Source organism: Astyanax mexicanus, chromosome 7, assembly GCF_023375975.1.
Source record: "Astyanax mexicanus isolate ESR-SI-001 chromosome 7, AstMex3_surface, whole genome shotgun sequence".
NCBI lineage: Eukaryota > Metazoa > Chordata > Actinopteri > Characiformes > Acestrorhamphidae > Astyanax > Astyanax mexicanus.
This window is the reverse complement of record NC_064414.1, coordinates 11,920,585-11,941,731: the sequence shown is the minus strand read 5'-3', so window position 1 is coordinate 11,941,731 and position 21,147 is coordinate 11,920,585. Positions and strand designations below refer to the sequence as shown.

The 21,147-nt window shown below is 39.4% G+C and overlaps 1 protein-coding gene across 7 annotated transcripts in view; it reads right to left on the bottom strand.

Moving 5' to 3' along the window:
- Positions 1-19,788, bottom strand: part of fgfr2 (fibroblast growth factor receptor 2) — a 66,402-nt gene extending 46,614 nt beyond the window's left edge. For 2 of the 7 annotated variants that reach the window (XM_049481028.1, XM_049481029.1), the window contains exons 1-4: positions 19,064-19,788; positions 15,532-15,784; positions 3,526-3,792; positions 1,602-1,676 (exon numbers count right to left, since the gene is read on the bottom strand). In XM_049481028.1, the coding sequence (XP_049336985.1) occupies positions 1,602-1,676; positions 3,526-3,792; positions 15,532-15,712 (523 nt within the window). In that variant the 5' untranslated portion in view covers positions 15,713-15,784; positions 19,064-19,788. The remainder of the gene's footprint in view (positions 1-1,601; positions 1,677-3,525; positions 3,793-15,531; positions 15,785-19,063) is intronic. The other 5 variants (XM_049481027.1, XM_007228761.4, XM_049481030.1 and 2 more) reach the window with 4 other exon arrangements.
- Between the last annotated feature and the right edge of the window lie 1,359 nt (positions 19,789-21,147).

Below are 21,147 nucleotides of genomic sequence, written 5' to 3'. Positions count from 1 at the left end.
TATTTAGGAGTATTTTATCCTCTTTAGTAACACAGATGCCGTGAAGCATCGTAGAGAATGGTCTTGTGATGTATCGATTATCACAGAATCACAGTATTGTGAAATCATCGTTATCATTAGCTGCCCTGTGATTCCCACTCATACAATCCCTCCACAACAAAAAAACTACAATCTAACTTTTTTAAGTTCTCAAACATTCTCCAAATGGCTTGAATAAACTACTTAAAACTCTCCCCATCACTCAAAAGTGAAATTATAGCTCCATAATTCCAGTGCTCTAAATCCAGGCCTGTATATAAAGACTGTAAAGGAATCTGAGGTTGTCAACTCCAATATATCCGAGCTCAAAGACGACAAAATGAAACATATTGGTGAAAGAGGGGGATATAAGGGGGGGATGTGGATGTGCTGTTGTTTTTTTCAGCCTGGTGTTGCTGAGGCCCGATCTGCAAAGTAATATCAAAGAGTTCTCAGTGGTTCAGCCAGGCACAGATCCAAACCACTGAGCTTGAAACCGCCCCTAGCACAATACTAAACACCGCCAACCCCCCTGACCAACCCCCCCCCCCTTCCCCGCTTCCATCCTCGGCCAAAGGCCAGAACTCCACAGCACACGCAGACGAGTACTGGTCCTGATCCAAACCAGAGCTCGCTAGTTAAAAAGCTTAAGGCTTCGCTCCTCCTCTTTCCACCGCTGCCTCTCACCCCCGACCTTGTTTTTTAATAGTCGGTTCTGAATAGTTGGAAAACTTGCCAGAAACTCGCCAGAAGTGCTACAACAGATTTTGCTTTGTTTTTGAAACGGCTCGTTCTGTAGTGGGTAAAAACGCTAGGTAGTGTCCATCTCAGCCTCCATTAACATCTCCTCACTGTTTTCCTCAACATCAGACCAATGGTTAGACTCCATATATATATAAAGGAAGAGAGAGCACAAAATCGCAGAATCACGTTTTAAAATAAGTTTAACTTATTTAAAAAGATCTGAAAGCTTTTCGACTTCTGTCGCTTCACTTTCCCTTCTGAAAATCCCACAACGAGAATCACTCCACCCCTCTTCTTCTTTTTCATACTCTCTACTCTCCCCACACTTCCAGCCAAGCCTGATTCAAAACACGTCTCCCTTCAGGTAAATAACACAGACCAGATGGGTGGTTTCCATAATGGATGAGGCCAGCTGATGAGCTCCTCATGGGCCAGCTACCTGAGAGATGGAGAGAGTAAGGGAAGAGGGAGAAGAGAGAGCAGAAGAATGCGAGGAATGTGTCTGCGCTGAAGCTCCACAGAGCAATACTACCAGCCTGAAGAGCTTGGTGAGATGGTTCCTCTATCTCTTTCAGATTATACTACTAGAGATTACTGAGCTGAAAACGAGCAGAAACGTGCTGCAAACACAAGCAAGGCAGGAGAAGAGAAAGAGCTTGAGAGCAGAAAGCTTTCTGAAACACTGCATGTGCTTCAGTTAACTAAGAATATGCAAATCTCAGTGAGGTAGAAATTCCAAACACAGGCCAACACGAGAAAACAGCCTCTACAAAGACCGCACACCACTGATAGCAGACCCTCTACAGCAGATTCTACCAGCCTGGTTCTCAGATACTCACGCATCTGTCCGCCGTCTGCCGTGACATCGTCCGACCGCTCCGAGTCGTCCTCATCATCACCGGATGAAATGGCATCTGCAGAAAGCACCGGGAATACTGTAACCTTCCTTTGGCTTTTGACCCAAAAGCTCACGGTTCCATTAATCATGCACTAGAACTACTACTACTATTACTATTACTACTGCTTCTACTATCACTACCGAACCAAAAAGTTTAATTATCAGTGAAAATGATAGCTTCTTTGATAACAACAAAAAAAAGAATGGTTTTCTGAGAGCTTACTGATCATCAACCCTTGTGTGGTGTTCATATTTTTGTTACTCGTTTACTTTGTTACTTGTATTTAATTCAGCAAAATTAAGCAATTTTACATTAAAATGCTTTACACATGCTTGATTCACCTAAATTGCAAGCAATATAAACAGCTTACATAATTATTATTTGCCCTTTACCTTTCTAATGTTACATTTCTTTTAAAAAGTGCTACTCTTTCTTTATTAGTTTTTTACTAAAATGTAAAAGAAAATGAATTAAACTCAAGATATGAGTAGAAAATTTGTTTAGTTTCAAATTTACAAATGAAGCAATGTTTATTAGCCCTTGGCCAAACATACTGTATGTAATATAAATGTGTAAGGGGGTGTGTACAGTGTGTGTTTATCAAAAATGTGTTTTGATATATGTTTTTCACCAAAAATGAGCCAATGCCAATGAGTTTGAGTTCGAAAAAATATTTTTTTTGTATCATTTGATGAAAAATGAAAACGGGTCCCACAGACCCGAACACCACACAAGGGTTAATCACAAATTAAACCAAACAAAATTAGTATAATAAATAATGTAAATGCTCCAGTGTACCACAGTATAGATACCTTAAAAATATGAGAAAGAGACTAGTCAACTAGTTAACTAGTCATGTAACCAAAATTGTTATAACTGGAATAGTTTGGTATTCAGAAGTAATACTTTCTAATACAGCTTAAAAGTTTGGACATTTGGACAGACACACCTTCTCATTTAATATTTTAATAATTTATTTATTTATTTTATTTATTCTTTACATTATAGATTAACATTAAAGATGTCAAAACAATTAAGGGACACTGGAATTACTAAATAAACAATAAAAAAGTGTTCAACTGATGGGCTAGCAATACTAGGTGCCACGCTGTTAGCTGCTACGCTACTGTGAGAGAAACCTATTGTGATTAAATGAGAAGAAGTGTCCATTTAAGGTTTTGAGAAAAGACAGAGTAGAGGAGCTAAAGAGAAATGTAAAGAAATGTTTCAATACTGTGTCCAAACACAGAAAAAAAACAAGCACAGAAAGAGCCGACAAACAGCAACATGGTCTCACGTGTACTCGAGCTAAAGCTAATGCTAGCACTGCCACTACTACTAGTAGAAACAGTCACATTCTCTCAGCACTTCAATTGTCCAGTTGTCAAGATGCAACAGAGTCAACAGCACACACTATAAACAGTCATACACTTGAATGGCATCACATATCTTTATGTCCTGACATCAGGATTCTGTACCAACGTATCAAATGATTGATACGGTGCTGGGGTTTTAATGGGGTTTAAACTTCATTCTACAGCTGAAGTATGACGAGTGACTTTTGGGAACTTGTGAGGCCTGGAGTTGCAGCTCTCGTTGTTGAAGGACTGAGAGAAAAGCTTAGAAATCAGAAGAACATGGAGGCGAAGTGAAAGGGCATAAAAGCTGTAAATAAATATAGAAAAATGATGAGAGAGATGAGACTATGTTAGTAAGAACGGAGCAGGAGCTTCAGGCGTGGGCTTTCTTTCCAAACTGCGCAAACTTTCCAGATTTGAATCATCGTAATTCCACTTTAGACAGAATTCACATAAAATAAACAGACCAGCACCGTCCTCGCCAGTCTCCCCGGGCCGCATCTCACCTGTGACGTTTACGATGAAGCACAGCGTGTCGCCATGTTTGGCGCCCTCTGCGCTGCACGTGTACAGGCCCGAGTCCCGCGGCGTAGCGTCGCGGATCTGCAGCGACTCCCGCTCTATGAGTGTGCGGTTGTCTGGGCCCAGCGAAGAGCCGTCTTTGGTCCAGACGATGGCGGCTGCCTCTGGCAGTGGGCAGCTAAGCCGCAGCAGGTCCCCCGGGTGCACTGAGCACACGGTGGGCTTAGAGATTTCGTATTTGGTGGGCGGCTCTGCAGAGCGAAGGGCAGGAGGAGGAAAGGAAAAGGACACAGGAGGGACGGAAAGGGACGAGTGAAATAGAGAAGACAGTGGGAGTGTGGTGGGTTGCAGTGGAAAGCGGGAGGAGAGACAGGTGGGAGAGAAGACACAAGCGAGAGCGTGATGAAATAACAGAAAAAGAAAAACACCACAGCATAACAACCAACAACCAAAAAGAGGCCCTGAAAATCTAATTTCTGGGAAAGATAGAAGACCCAGACTCAGAGAAACACTAAAGCAGAACTGTTCCTCAAGAATATCTCCATTAAAACTTCCCATTTACTATTAAACCACTTCACCCACAGAACATTTATTTGAACATGCGTTTACACAAACAGAAAGTGCGCAAATAGCAGTGCATTAGCAGAAATTTATTTTGCAGAAGTTTATTTAGTGTTTCTTTAGGCACATTAATTTCTACTGATTGTTTAGGTTTTTTTATTACTCTCACCTCAAATTTTATCCACAATTTCAAATTAGGGCTGAAAATGAAACTAAGCACAATGAAACACTAGCAGGTTTTAATAACTTTAGATAATTTTCCACATGGTGTCTTGCTTTTCTCAAGAAAAGACAAGCTAGCTGTGATCTGATCTCATCATCCAAACTTCAATGTTCAATATGAACTGTTCTTTCTTTTCACGTATTAGGGCCAAACACATAAAGTGCTTTTTTGTGCCATTGCCCTGCCCAAAATACAATCTATATGTTTTTATACCAGATACATGCTACAGTCCAGCCTGGCATTAAACTGAATACAAATGTAGTTCATGAACTGTAATGGTGCAAAATAAAGAAAAAACAAAATGCAGTTTTACGGATAAACAGATACACACAGATTGAGCAAAGCCAAGAGGAGGAAAAATGCACCCGCACAAAAGAGTATCTCCACAAGTATCTACAAGTTTGTCGATTTTTAGACATACTATAAAGTTATGCACACAAACTGTGCCTTACACTGTGTCAAAATATCTGGATGAATGAAACAATAAAAATAACAGCTTACATTGACTTCCATTACATTTAAGAGGGTTTTATCTCTCTCCTGTAAAGTTGCTAGAGAAGTCCATGTGTTTCATTGAACAGAGATGACAGGCTTTTTCTGTAACTGGTAGTCTGGCCAATCTTTTATTTTAAGTTTTGGGCTGTGGTTTTGCACGACTCCTGAAATCTAAATTCTAGTTATTGTGCACACTGAACCGATAGATTATGGTCTCTGAGGAGCTCTGCGTTTATGAGTACACTTTTGGAGAGAAGTTTAAAGAGAAAGAAATCTGCTCATACTTCATGAGTGCACACCCACACAGATATCTGCTTTCTGCACAATTAAAGCAGCCAGATGATTAAAAGCAAGGCACTGTAATGTAACCCAAACCATGCTGTCTCACACACACACACATAAGGATTCAGCTCATGTTACATTCAAAAATGTAGAAAATGTTTTTTCCACTTTTTCCAATTTTATTTTTTTTCTTCAGACGAGAAAATAAGCATACGCTTGTCTGTGTACATATTTTCCTTTTTTACATCAGAAGAAAACTGAGCAAACAGACTACTGATGGGATGATTCAGTTTTAGCTTTGGTCCAATTCCAATACACAACTGTTGATAAGATACAAATTCCAATACAAAAGCTCTTCTCATATTGATATTTATTATCTATTTTTCATATTCAACATAATTTTATTAATATCAATATGCTGAATTATACCACACAGCACAATAAGCAAACAATGCACAAAAATACACTGTTTTAATTTAAATGCATTCCCAATTATCTTGTAATATCTGCGTAAATATCGAACCCGATATCGATATAGGTTTGGATCTGTCGTATATCTACGCTTTTTTTTGTGTTGATTTTCTGCATTTTCAAACTAAAATATCTCCAAACAAACTACATTTTACTTAAACCAACAGTTAATATCACTAGCTTACTCACTGCTGCTGCAGCTTCATTAGTTAGTTAACTTTCTCACAGTTACTCTCTTAATGAAAAGCAGAAGCTTCTTTAGGAGCTTCTTTAAACTTATTAAATGGATTAAACTGATTACATTGGCTACATTGTAACTGATGGAACCTTTCCACCAACCCTCAGCAGTGTGGCTTTACTGTGGTGATTTACTGTGTTTTCAGATTAAAATATCTCCAAACAAATGACATTTTACTCAAACAACAGCTAATGCCAACTTTTCAGTCAAAGCAACAGCTAGTTATACTGGACCTGATACTAACAATGAATTGGAACAGTCCTACACACACTGCCAGATGGAAACCTAACCTGTAAGACCAGAGAAGTTGAAGAAGCATGGCGGAACATGTCTGCTACTAAGAGGCAGCAATAATTAAAGGTGGAGAGAGCGCACAAACTTTCCTGTCGTTTAACACACCTCTCCTGCAGCACATTCCTGCCTTATTGTGTGTGCGCCGCAGCCCCTGCGCAGGAAGGGGAACGGCAGCTCTCTCACACAGTGAAGAACACACGAGGCTCTGAAGCGTTCCCTCAGGGCTCTCAGGCTCACTGCTCCACACAGGTACAGTTCCTGTATTCTTATTTTTTTTCTCTCTGTTGCCCCTTCCTTGCTTTCCGTCACTCCGGAAATAATTAAGTCTTTTTTTTAAAGCCCCCTGTTTAAACTGTGTGGTCTCGAAGCGGCTGATTGATGGGAACTGTATTCAGAGCCTTATGTTTCCGGAGGCCTCTGTTAGGCGTGCTGTTAGTTAACCGTTATTGGCCGTGTGTTTCCTCCTATTGTCCGATCAAAGCCCAATCGGAAAGAGCGCGGTGCAGACGCACGAGGCCTGTTCCAACTGGACCCTCATTAGGAACCTGAGAAAAGGCGACTCGTCGTGTTTAGAGAAGCCGAAGACGAGTTTAGAACAGGTAAATATAATGCAGTACCAGTCAAAAGTTTGGAAAAACCTTAAATTCAGTAGTTTTGATGGTCGCAAAGACCATCAAAAATGTTATGATGAAACTGGCCCTCATCAGGACAGCCCCAGGAAAGGAAGACTAAGAGTTACCTCTGTTGCACAGGATAGATTCATCAGAGTTACCAGCTTTAGACACCACAAGTAAACAGAACCCTAGATAAGAGCACCTAAATGCTAAAATTCTTGATGACTTCAGTATTAATTTACAATGCAGAAAAAAAAGAAAAACACTGAATGAGAAAGTGTGTCCAAACTTTTGACTGGTACTGTATATTGTGATATATATAGTAATATTGTGATGAATAAAAACCATATTGTGAGAACAGCAGTATTGAAAATATATTTATTGAAAGCAATTTATTCTGTACTTTGTTTGATATTTACTTTAAATCTTTAGGGCCATTTTCTGTATCATTTAGACGTTTATGTGTACAGTTTGTATGCATGCATTAAATATTCTGCTCTATTTTTAGCATTATGGCAGATTTGTTTGCTACAATACATATTTCTTATTAAGATCTATTTTATTTCTAATTTATGTTTGCCGCAGTAGTATATGAGCTTGAAATGAATCAAATACATTGCTTATAATCATAATCATTATCACAAAAACACCCTGAAATACTGTGATATTATTTTAAGGCCATATCGCCCACCCTTACCCCCAACTGCCAATTCTTACGCTGGGGTATATAGATAACAGGCAAGTCTATTAAAAGGTGTGAGCGTGAGACATCAGTGTTTTTAAAGAGTATAAAGGTAAGTAAAGCTTTGAAGAAAAAGCAAAAAAGTCAGAAAAGCAGTAGTAGACAGGTGAGCACCCTGATTAGATCATACAGTGTTATTCCTACATCATTTCAATGTTTTGCTCAGTATCGGTCAGTGTGATCCTTCAACAAACATGATTGGTCCCTATTTGACGGAGAAGCAAAAAGCCAGCCAATCAGACTGAACTTTCCGACTTGTTATTATCTTATTAAAGAGCAGAAATCCAGACATGCTCTCTTCAAACATCCTCTATTGCCTGTTCCTCCAACCTGCTTTGATTTTGGCACATCTGTTCTTCACTATCAACACCTCCTCCTACTCCTCGCTCACCTCTCACCCCTGCTCTACGACTCTGTGACCCTGACCCTCACCCAGCCTGAGCTTTCTCCATCTTCCGAATTCCTGATTCTTCACGGGAAAAACAGAGAGCTGTAGAACTATCAGCACAGTACAGTAAAACTGGTGAGAAGATTAAGAAGAGGCTCTCTGAGGAACAGTAAGAAACAGTAAAAGTGGCCCAAATCTGATTTTCTGACCATATCAGATGTTCATTTCAAGCTATTCACACAATCTTTTAAATGTGAATCATATCTGGCATCTGTCTGAACAGTATGTGCTGTGTAACTGATGCACACATGAATTAAAGAGCATCGCTTCATGTTAAGTTTCGGTTTCATCCTTGAAAGAACCACAGGAACTATGAGTAAATTCAGACTGCAGCTGAGTTTAATCACCGAGAAGATGAAGATTTTTTTTTATGCTGCATCAACGTCATGTGGCTGCATGTGACCAACTCATTAAAATCAAGTTGCAACATAAGCCTTTTATTACATTATCAAATTTCTATATCCCATATTTAAGTGGCCCAAATCTGAATTGAAAATGTTGGTTTTAGGGTTTTTGCGATTCACACTGCCACACAAACCACACACCTGCATCACATAGGATGTAAACTATTGGATTTGGGCCACATTTACCTGCTTATTTAGGTCTGTCTCAATAATTACATTATCAACCTATCAACAGACGATAAATAAACATGAAGTTGATCATTTTTGCCACCTCGATATTGGCTTTGGGTCTATTTTTGTGTATTTAAGGGGAGACTTTTAACCACACTGCACATTTCACTGCCACTGTTGGCCTTGTTTAATCAAGGGTAACACAGACATCTGTAACTTCTGTTTCAACACACGTCCAACGCAAAACCACTTTGCGGCAGCAGGAAAGCTACAGACCTTTAGCGTACACAGCATGTGGATTCAGGTAAAAAAAAGTGGTCAGCTGTTTACTCTGTCTGACTAAAACTCAACTGGAGCTTCTGCTCAACGTGTGAATGAGCCTTGTGAGAAATGAGACTCATCCCCTCCAGTTCATCACTGCAGCAAATGTGTTATTGTTATGCTTTTTCATTATCATTATGTCAGCGGCTTCTAATAGTCCTAAAATCACAATTATATTGTCTATTTAAATCATATATTGTCCACACAAAAAAATCTTATCGTGACAGGTCTATGTACATGTATGCACACACACACACACACACACACACACACACACACACAATAAAATCATTTATCTCTATGAATCCTGGGACAATTTATCTCCCATTAAAATCAGTTATTGTTTAGCTAAAAGTAAGGCTGAGAGGTTAATCAAATTATTGAATGAATCAATTAGTGTTTTAATGCAATTTTCAAAATGTGATAGTGGAGATTGTACCTCTTAACATTTAAAATGCTCCACAGGGAAACCTTAGTCTGTCAGAAACCTGTAAAGAACTTTTTTATACTTTGAACTTTTCTTTAATTGAAATACAAGGTACAATGTAAGGTTGAAGGGGCTGCTTACTATTCGTAAAGAAAAAAAAACAATAAGAAACAATAGCTGTTTGTTTAACCTATGAAAAGTTGAGTAGAACTTGAGTTCTAATGTAAACTGAACAAAAAAATCTATATCCTAATGAAGAATAATTTATATATTTGAAGATTATCCAAATGAATATTTTTTACAATATAACCCAGCCCTATCTGAAAGCAATGGTTGTGTGTGGGAAGTGTTTTGGAGATGGAGCACTGCTTATAAATCAGTGGAGCGATGGTGCAGCATGCCCAAGCCTCTCACTTCATCTCCTCATACCGGCACGTCTGAGACAGAGGATAATTTGAGTTTTTCCTGAAAAGCTTCAGAGTTTATATTCTTCAATTTTCACACTGAGGCACACTCTGTGACAGATATCACACATTTTCTGAGAACTGGAGACAATCTCAGGTTGTGTTCACACCACTCGCAATCCCATTCCCACATGACTGATTCCAGCTCAGCGGAGGACGCTGCTGCTGCGGTCCGCGCTTTAATACATCCTACACAGGAGAGCTTCCTCGAAAGCGTACACACCTATTCACACCCTCGCTCTGCGCAAGCCGCGCCCCACCCCTCCCCACTCCGGTTCCCCTATCACTCCTTTCAATCTCCTCCTTTCTTGTTTTCTCACCCATTCTTTTTCCCATAGGCCACTGAGATCGTGAGGCTCTTCCTCTGTCTCTCCTTTTCTTCCCCCCTTCTTCATTCTAATCTCCAACGCCTTTCAAATTCTAATTCCTGCCGGCTTTATCGTCATGACAATGGCATGCCCAGCCAAAGGGCACAAATCTCTCAGGGGCGCCCACGGCAACCGTCCGACAGACAATAATCCGGGCCCCTAGGAGCCCTCTTTGGCCTTCGAATTTGGATTTCCCTCCAAAAAGCGCTCAGAGCCGGATAAACAGTGTAATACGGCGGAAGCGAGTTCCGGGTGGCACATGGACGTACGTGCCTCAGACCAATACGCTTTCGTAAGCAGTACATAAAGTGACTTGCAAAAGTATTCATACCTCTTACACTTTTTTTTCACATTTTTTCACTTTACAACCACAAACTTAAATATATTTTATTTTAAGTGGTTTAAGTGATAAACCAACACAAAGCAGCACATAATTGTGAAGTGGAATAAAAATTATACATGTTTTTAACATGTTTATTAAATAAAAATCTAAAATGTGTGTCGGGTAAAAGTTTACAACCCCACTACATCAATACTTAGTGCAAGTTGTTTTAATAAACAAATTGATATTTTGCCCATTATTCTAAGTAAAATGGCTCAAGCTAAACCTGGTTGTATTTGTGGAGTCCATGACTTAAATGTTCTCCCACCTGAGCTATGGATTTCTGCAGCTCCTCCAGAGTGATCATGGACCTCCTGGCTGACCAGTTCTCTCTATTCTCAATCTGTCAGTATGGGTAGATGGCCATGTACTGGTAGGTTTGCAGGATTGGATTAAACAGCGCTCCTTGGGATGCCTAAAGCTTGCTGTATAACCCTGCTTTTAAATTTTACACAACTTTATTTCTGACCTGTTTGGTGAGTTTTTTGGTCTTCATAATACTGTTTGTTCTCTAACAAACCACTGAAATGTATTTGTATTGAGACTAAATTATGCAGAGCTGGACCCCAGTAACTAATTTAATGGCAATTGATTGCACTGAATTAGGGATTATTTCAGATTTCAGGTGTTTCAGAGTAAAAAAAGGCTAAATACTTTTGAACGTCACACTTTTCAGATTTTTATTTGATTACCATTTTGAAAACCATGTATCATTTTCATTCCACTTCACAATTATGTGCTACTTTGTGTTGGTCTATCACTTACAATCTCAATAAAATACATTTAGGTTTGTGGTTGTGAGGTGAAAAAAAAATTGAAAAACAAATTCAAGGGGTATGAATACTTGAATAATGAATTGCAAGTCACTATATCATAAAGTCATGTGCTGTTAAATTGTCCTCTCAGCCTGTTTTGGCAAGACCACAACTTGCAAAAGCAGCATATGCTAGTCATGCTAGATCAACAGATACAGGAGTTTTATTGGATCTTATTATCCAGGTGGCGCGTACAAGTCCAGAGCCTTATAGTTGCTAATTCAAACAGAGGACAACATGGCATCGGGAACAGCGGCTGGCACCATAAAATAACGTTGGCAATTAAAACAGCAGCCATTAAGGAACAATGATCAGCACTGTGTACTGAATGTGTACTGACCTCAGTTTGCATAGTGGGAGAGCGTGACAGCCATAATGAACGAACATGGGCAAACACTTCTACTACAGTAAGCAGATTGGTCTATGGTGTAATAATTGCATGGTCTTTGGGATTTATACATTAGATTTCTCATAGTTCCTGAGAATAGTTCCCGCACTCTTCCATCCTCACTACGAGACACCTGAAGAACCTGCAGCCTGGAGAGTCTGCCGTGTCTCGCTGTTAATGCATTCCTCTCGACAGTACTGGTGTTACAGGTTTTGAGCATTCTCAATTTCAACAGGAGCATTCGGGTTCCACAATAGGGAGGAGTGCAGGACAGAGCTTTAGGGGTAAAGAAAGAGAGAGGGCGAAGAAGGAAGAGAAATCAGCAGAAAGAAATAGTCAGGAGAATTGGATCTACAAGTTCTTTGGATCTACATTAAAAAAATTGAAACCAAAACAAAGCATGTTTGACTGTGTCTCGCTCTCTGTCCGAACGGACAAGACAAACAGACGCTGAAGAACAGCCACAGCAGCTCCAATTACAATAAATACATCGCTTAATCCAAATAACAATGATCCGAGCAGAGCCAGTGTGACCCCAAAACTTTCCAGCTCTGCAGCAAACTTGGAAAAAACCTTCAGTTTCAACCACAAACCTCAAACGAACCAGTGGAATGAAGAGAGGAGGCTGCAGAGCACTGACTCTGACTGTGTATAGCAGAGCAGAATGTGTAAGATTTACACATTTACACTTTTGCTTTCCCACACTTCCTCCATGTTTTCCTCTTCTGCCTCCCAATGTCTAAAACATGATTCTAAACACATTCGCCCAAAGAATTTAAGGGGGAAACAGTTAATACTCCCAAAAAAACTGAAATGTTCATATAAAAAGAAAAAAAAAATCAGCACAGCGCAACGACTCTCTGAACGCAGCAATCAGGTAGACCTTCAGTGAAACCGATGCCTGTTCACCTGGACCACGCCACCTCTACAATTACACCCTCACTGGGAAAACAAAAGTAGCAAGAGATTGCACTGCTCCAAGAAGGCAGAGCTGATATGTCATCTCCAACAATTACAACCCATTCACAGAGACAGAGCTGAGCCCCACAGGGCATCAGCGAGCAGAGGGGTGGGGGCTATCAAGCCATACCTCCAGGGGCTAATTACTAAACTGAAAGGACAGCCAGTCTGTCTCTTCCCAAGCAGTGTGAGTGTGTGTGTAAATGTGTGTGGGTGTGTGTGCATGTGAGCTGGCTGATTTAGCTATCATGACAAAACCAAGGCACCCCACAGGTGAGGTTTACGCCCACTTTCCACACATAATGTTTCAACTCAACTTCAGTAGTAGGGCTTGCATAGACTAATCAACTGGTCGACCAGTAGGGAACAGTGTGAATGCAAGAATGCAGACAGAGAGTGACAAAAACAGCTCATCATCTACTCATTGTGCAATGCATCATCGGATCAAAATGAAGCATGGAAGTAAAAAAAAAAAAACAAAAAAAAAAACGACAAACTATGAATTCACTTGTTTTGCTTGAATTTGCTTTATTGTCAAAGAGATTTGGCCACTTTCTGCTGTCTTTGCCGCACAAAAAAATTAAACTAGAAACTAGAAACCTCCTGAGTTTCTTTTTGCTCTAGCTATGGAAATTACCACTAATGGATTAGGGGTGTGCCATATCGTATCGTACACAATAATATCGCCAACATTTTTGAATATCCTGAACGATATTATACCCAGAAATATCGTGCCATATCACCCACCCCTAATTATCATACTACTACTTTTCTGCTGTTTTTAGCAAAAGAAAAATTCACACTGTTCTCATTTCCCATTAAATATCTACTAGAGACAAATTATATCAGCACATTATCATTTATTTTACATTAATCCTGGATTTTATGGAGATATTTGGAGTGCTTAATATTATTTGTATTATCACATTCTGGATCAATAACTTCTGTTACAAATCTGATAAAATTATTGTATTTTTTAATATCTCAGTTAGAGGTGTGCCATGTCATATTGTATGGATTAATAAAATGTAATTCTCATTTTGTTGCAGTAGTGTATTATTAATGTTTTTTTTAATTCAGTGTTTTGTCATATCGCCAAGAGTATCGCTATCGCAAACATACCATGAAATATTGTGATGTTATCTTAGGGCCATATCACCCACCCCTATAATGGATTAGTCAACAACTTTTTTGAGTAACTTTCTAGCCATGTAACCCCTGTTCTGTAGACAGTTTACGTTACATATGGTCGAAAACAGCAATGCCCCTTTGTTTGCCCCCTTTGAGTCCAGACTTCTCCTTGTGCTTTTAAATCAGATACGATTATCTTGTTAAGGCCAACACTCAGACACTTTATAAGCACTGTACTACTCGAGTGTTATCGGCAGCGCATGGAAAGAGATCTGGCACCTTTGTCTGACTGCTCTACCTTTTAGCGAAACATCCCCACCACATGACTCCCCACCCCAGCCACTTAATCCTCCATCACATGACCAACTATAATCTCCTCTCATAAGATGAGAGAGAAAAGAACCACAAATCTTCTTTAAAAAAAAACCTTTCCTTTTTAATCTTTCTAATTTCTGACTTTTGACATCAAACTAATTCTAGTAACTCGATGCAACAGACTTGTTGACTTGTTTAGCAATAAACAAAACACCACACAAATGTAAAAACAATCCATTAGCCTAAAGAGCAAAAGGGCATTTGCATAGATAGGCTAGTGGTGGCTGTGGTGATGATGGGGGTGCATCCTAAAAAGAACGTGTCAGGCCCACTTACAATTAACATAGTGATTAAAACCCCAGGGATTTAGCACCACAGCTTCAATTACCATCTGGCCAGAACTCACTGCTGAGGATGAACTCAGAATAACAGTGACACACAAACCTGTTACAAATACTGCATACTTACATACTTACAAAAAGTAAAAAAAAAAAAAAAAAAAAAGTCAGATTCTGACCAAGTCACACTAAGTACAAGGCGAGGAGTACGTAAAAAAAATAAAGAATAAATGTTTCTTAACCCACAAGAAAACAAAACGAGCCAACTCATTTTAGCTTCGCTCATTTTAGAGAGTAAAGGAATGTTGTCATTTTCTTCTCAGAATTTTCTTCTACATTAAACTAAATGCTGATACTTGGGCTTCGACTGCATGCAGGCTAATGTGTATGTGTGTGGTCCACAGCTCAGAACATTAAACTGTGCGAGTACACCTCATGAGTGGAGCCACAAAAGAAAAAACGTCTTTTAGACTGCCGTTAGAATGTCATAAAAAGTCTTGAAAAGCAGGAAAAACAATAATACAAAGATGTCAAATGTAACGATACTTTTTTAACTTTTACATTTTTTAGAAGTTGGTAGATCTGCTCAGTGTAAGCCCTGTAAGACTTCTTGTAAGACTTCTTGTCAGATGTTTTTGTAAGATCTTCTGCAGAAACATTTAATATATGCTCACAAAAACCTAGGTCTAGTCAACTGTGTCAAACCAAACCCCCTCTGGAAGACCCAAGAGGTTTAACTTATGTTCCAACAGAGTGAAATGCATTAGCTTATACGTGTGAAAAGGTAAATGTTGAAGTCTGCAAATGAGGCATTGTGCCTGTCTCTGCATCGAGACGCTCTGCTGAAAGAAATCCTTCATTCCCTAACGCTTCCCCAATAAAAACAAAATAGCTTCACTCCTAGGAACAGTTGATGAGAGCTGATTTAGAGAGGGAGCTAGTAATAAAAGTGTTCGGAATTTCAATTATGCTCTTCTCACCAGAGCACTTTTACAACATATTCTGCCTTCTACAAATTTTTCTATAATTATATCAGGTTTCTTATGTTTTTTAAACCCCCACTCCACTGCACACTTCACTTCCATACAGTCCCCTCTAAACAGTAAAGTTCACCATGCCATCTCTCCCGTTTACTCACCGTCACTGAGTCTGGCCTCCTCCTCTTCACCAGCCACGATGGGCGGCCGTGCCACGGATGCCGTTGCCAGGGTCAACAGCAGGAGCACGGCCACAAGCCACGGCCAGGCGGACATCCCGTCAGCGGCGGACGTGCCTCCCCATGCCCCTATCCTCCACCTCCCCCTGGACACTGATCCCATCTGAGGAGCACCACCCAATCATGAACTTCAGGCTGTCTCGGCCCGTCACTCACTGGAATCCCCTCCAATCACCTGGGGCACAAGAGTACAGGGAGGGGGCGGGTCACAAACATGCCAAAACGAGAGTGGGCATACAGAGGCATGAAAACACGCAACACTCTAATATCTACACACTCAATCTACCTTCTATAACACACTGTACACTGTATCTTCAGCTTGCAGTTAGTTACCTGTTAACAGCTGATAACCCATTATCATTCAAATCATGCTATCAACAAGTGGAGGTGTGTATGCGAGAGTGATGCGAGAGTGCGCGAGAGCTACCAACCATGTGTCAAAATGCTGTCGAACAAGCCCTGCCACACACATACCACACAGCACTGATACTACAGAGCCAGCAGCACTACTACTGTCCTACACCCACGCACTTCACAAAAAAGAAAACAATACCGCGCAGTCAATCAGATCAGTTGTTTTCAGTATCACAGCACTTGACACGTTTTCAGAAAGTTTAAAATGTACTTTACAAGAAGAATAATACTCCTTAAAAGTAATACTTTTCAAGCTACTTTACTACATTTCACCTATTAACGCTGTTGTAATAGCTAGTGAGTTAAAGTATTTCCTCATATCAAATAGTTTACTTTAAGATTCCTACAGAAAAGCCCCTAGCAATTCACACATTAATAGTATTGTGATTAAATTATTTAATAGCACAGTTAAAACTGCCATTAACATCAATTGTAATAATTCTACTTGAATAGTTCTACAATATTCAACAGGTTTCACTACTTTACAGGTCTGATCTGCATCTAAACTAAACTAAACTCAACTAAATCTAATTGCAAAAACTAAAACTACCTGTTGATAATGTCAGTTTAGCAATACTTTGAAAGATGTAATAAATTTAAAATATGAATTTTAAATTGGGTTTAAATATATTTACTAAGTGAAAACAGACCAAGCAAAGCAGCAGAATAGACCCAAACTGAATGTATGACTGAACAACACTGGTTGTTATTAAGGGAAGGGGTCCTGTGTTGTACTATGCTTCCTACTATAGCTTAAAGAAGCTCTTTATCTACTAATATCTACTAATAGCTAATTATCATCTCTCTCATTACCTGTTGCTGACGTGTGCAGAGATTAAATCTGCGTAAATTTAGCATTTCTTTGCATGGCAACATTAGTTAGCAAATGCAGTGAGTTTATTTCACTGTATCTTATCACATGCAATAACATCACAACCATTTTTGACAAGATAAAAAAATAATAGCGATATTTTGAAAGCAGTTTATTCTATTTACTTTAAATTTTTTGTTTGCAGTTTGTATGCATGCACTATATTGGCTTTCTTTGTAGTAGATTTCTTTATTTTTATTAGGTATCATTTAATACAAAATTAGAAGTGTCTTGCTAAGTTTACAATTAGATAAAAATGTATAGACTTTTTTATTTCTACTGCATGTACTTTAACAACTTTATTATTTCTTGTGTTGAGGTAGTATAATCTTGAAATTTGTTGTTGCAAAAATGCTTTGAAGTATTGTGATTATTTTTTAGAGCCATATCACCCACCCCTACACCCCTCATTGCTTTTTTTTTTTTTATGTACAGTTTAGGTACTTTTTAATTTATTTGCGTAAAAAACAAAGCCGTTAAATCACTAGCTAACTATTGACTAGTTTTCTCCTGCTTTTAATTATAAGAAAATAATCTAAAGACGTTAAAGCTCATCACCATCATCCCTTTCACATTACAATCACTCAGTGCCAGTGCATTCACAATCACAGATTTACGATCCTGTTTTTATGCAAACAATGCATTTAGGTGTCGGTAAATGGGCAATCTGTTTAAATGAGATGAATGAATGTCTCCACCCACTAATATAATGTTTAATCTTGTGTCTGACCAAAGTTTTACTGGGTTATACTGTTATTTTCTGACCTAAATTCATTCAATTCTGTTTAATTTAATAGAGTTGCTTTTTAACATAATGAAAAAGATTATAGATTATTGCTACTAAACATTCCAACACAAACTACACAACGCCCTTTTTGAATCAACTTTTATTATTTGTTAACCTCTAATGCACTAAAAACAACGTTTTCTGATTCAACATCGATTTAACATTGTTTTTATTCAACTTTAACACTCTTTGCTCTTGCAGTGCAGAGAGGGCCATTTAAATAATAATAATAATGATGAACCTACTATTATAATAAATATTATTATAGATATGACTTGTGAGGTGCACCTTTAGCCGCATGTAAGCACTGTGAGTGTAGTCCTGACCATTCAAAGCCTTTAGCTAAACAAACGTTGATTTGATGTGAAATAAAGGTTGTTTAGCTAAAAGTTGCTTTTCTTTGTATCATCAATATTAAAATAAGATGTCATGCAGCCCAATTTTTTTTTTTTGCTATCAGGGTTGTGTGAGAGCAAAAGTGTCCCAACTATCCTAAGTCTTCAGCTAAACAAACATTGATTCAATGTTAAACAATGGTTGTTTTGCTTTTTTATCATAAACATCAAAACACGTAATACAACCCACATAAAAATCAAAGTGTATTCAATGCTTTTTGTTTTAAGCTTTTTAAGTTAAATGAACATTGATTCGATGTCGAAAGTGAGGTTGTTTAAAGTTTATTTCACTATTCAAAGCCGTTCGCTAAATAAACGTTGATTTGATGTTTGATAAAGTTTGCTTTTCTTTTTATTGTCAACACTTAAAGTAGATTTAATACAACCCACATTTTGTTTCAGGGTTGTGAGTGTAAAAGTTCCCCAAGCATTCAAAGCCTTTCGCCTATTAAACGTTGATTCAATGTTAAAATAAAGGATTTTAACTATATAACTTAATACCTGTTTGTATTTCCATTATAAACATTACTAAAAATAAAAACAATGCAATAAAACTAAAAAAAACGTCTATTGAAAGCTTTTCGCTAAATGAATGTTGATTCGATGTCAAAGTGAGAACACAAATGCATAACAGGCATATTATGTTAAACAATAATTTAGGGTCAACAGGTTGTTTAACGTTTGTTTATCTTAATAGCACTATTCAAAGCCTTTCGCTAAATAAACGTTGATAAATGTTGATTTTATTTCCATTAACACTAAAAGATATAAACTGTAACGTTTATTCGATCAACGTTTATTAAACGTTTAGGGTAGCTGGGCTTAACTAAAACAGCAGGCAGGCAGAGCGCCCGGGACGTGTTGTCCACATCAAGCCACGTTTCAATCACGTCTTGCGCTAAAAACATGCGGGCGCGCGGGCGCTCAGGCTCCGCCGCTGTTTGCGCTCCGCGCGCTGCTCGATAACTCTGCGGCCCGAAAACTCACCGCTAAGTTTTGAGGATCCCGATCCGCACAAACAGCGCAGGCAGGCGGGGGCATATGGGCAGACTGATGATATATATCCAAACTCCGCTCCAAACCCCTCAAAAAAATAAGAAAAACTCCGCTGAATCGCCCAGTCTTCACTATTCCAAAATCACTGCCAGCCCGGATCCGTATCCAGCAGCAGCGAACCAGTAAATCCACTGTAAAACTCCAGTAAAACACCGATAAACACCCAGAACTTTCTGTCTTTCTCCGTTAAGTCCGTCTCCGCAGAGTCGTTCTCGTCTTCCTCCACCTCCTAAAAAAAACAACAGCCCCCACGGTTCTCCAAGGCTGGGGGTAAAGCGGAGTTTTAGCAGCCGGAGACGGAGCGCCTCGCCCGGGTATACATCCTGCTAGACACGGTCCGCGGACAGTCTCCTGCTGCTTTTCTCAGACGCTTTTCTCACTCAGGTTTAGGCTACAGGCTCTTCTTCTTTTTCTCCTTCTTCTTGCAGCTCCCTCACTCCTTCTCTCTCTCCCTCTTTCTCTCCAGCCCCTCAAGAAATGTCACTCCCCCCTGAAACCCGATCCGTTTCCTCACTGCAGTTTTTTCTCGCTCCTCCGCCAGTCAGTCCTGAGCGAGTCCAGACACTGAGCTGAGCTGAGGTTCCTCCGCGGTGCTCTGCCCGGGTCTGCTCTGCTCTAAACCCCTCAGCTCTGCTCTCACTGAAGACCTCCTCCTCCTCCTCCTGTTGCTGCTGCTGCAAAAAAACTCGAACTTTTCACCAGTGGGAGAGAACCTACCCCTCCCCCAGAGCAGCAGCACCAGCAGCACACCACACGCACTATTTTCCCCGAGAAGCACGCCGCCTGTTGGCCAGCCTGAGCACACCGCGCGCATTGATTTTTGCTGCGACTCCCTCATCCGCGCGCGCTCGGACCTGCAGCCCCGCTCGCTCACTGAGTTGCGCCGTTTCAAAGTATTTTGGGGCCCCAAGCAAAACAGGTCCCCACCATGTAAACCCACCTCTATCCCATAACAACTAACAGACTGCCTGACCAAATTAAAAGTCTGCACGCATTTGGAGTGGCATTGTTCCAATAAGCTTTCCACAAGCTGTCACAAGATTTATTTTAATCCAGTGTTGCTTTAATTTTTTACCAAGATCTTGCAGCAGCATTGAGGATGGTAGAGTCTGACCTCTGCACAAAGCATCTCTTCTCCATCCAGCACATCCCAAATATTCTCAGTGAGGTTAAGATCTGGACTCTGTGGTGAACTTTCTCTCAATCCATGTGGGAAAATGATGATCTCATGCTCCCTGAATCACTCTTTCACAATTCCAGCACCATGAATCCTGGAAATGGCATCTTGGAATATGTCCGTTCCATCAGGAAATTAAAAATCCATTGATGGAATAACCGGGACTATATTCAGTATATTCAGGTAGTCAGCTGACCTCATTCTTTCAGCACCTACTGTTGCTGAACCTAGACCTGACCAACTGCAGCAACCTCACATCATTTAATTAAATCCGGGTGGTGACTTTTTTTTGGCCAGGCAGTGTATAAAAAAGGGCAAAATAACTGTAAAAGCCAATATATTTAAAAAAATGTGAACATTAACTGTTAATATTAGTTTCAGATGTTTACACTTAGCAGAAATACAACTTAAAAACACCCCATTCTAATGTTACTTTTAGAACAGGTTTAAGCATTCTGCTGTTTAAGAATTTGAAGGCATTGAACAGCTGACATGTATGGATACTACTAAACTTATTCCAGTCTGGTTATATGATGCACAGAATTATCATAGGTTATTACAACTCAAAATTTGGTAGATAGGTAATCACGATTAAAATGTTAAAAAAGTTAAAGGAGAACTCTGGTGTAAAATTGACTTTTGGTGTAGTAAAATGTGATAAGGAGTACTAACCTTTGTTGAATAGGCCACCTCTATTCTTTTGCAGCTTTCAGAGATCATGTAATTTTATTTCCTTTGTCCAAACATGCTTTAGAATAAATGATATGGGGCATATTTTGTCCCTGCAGATAAATCACTTTTAACACCATTATCCAGGCTCATAGTAGCTTCACACCTC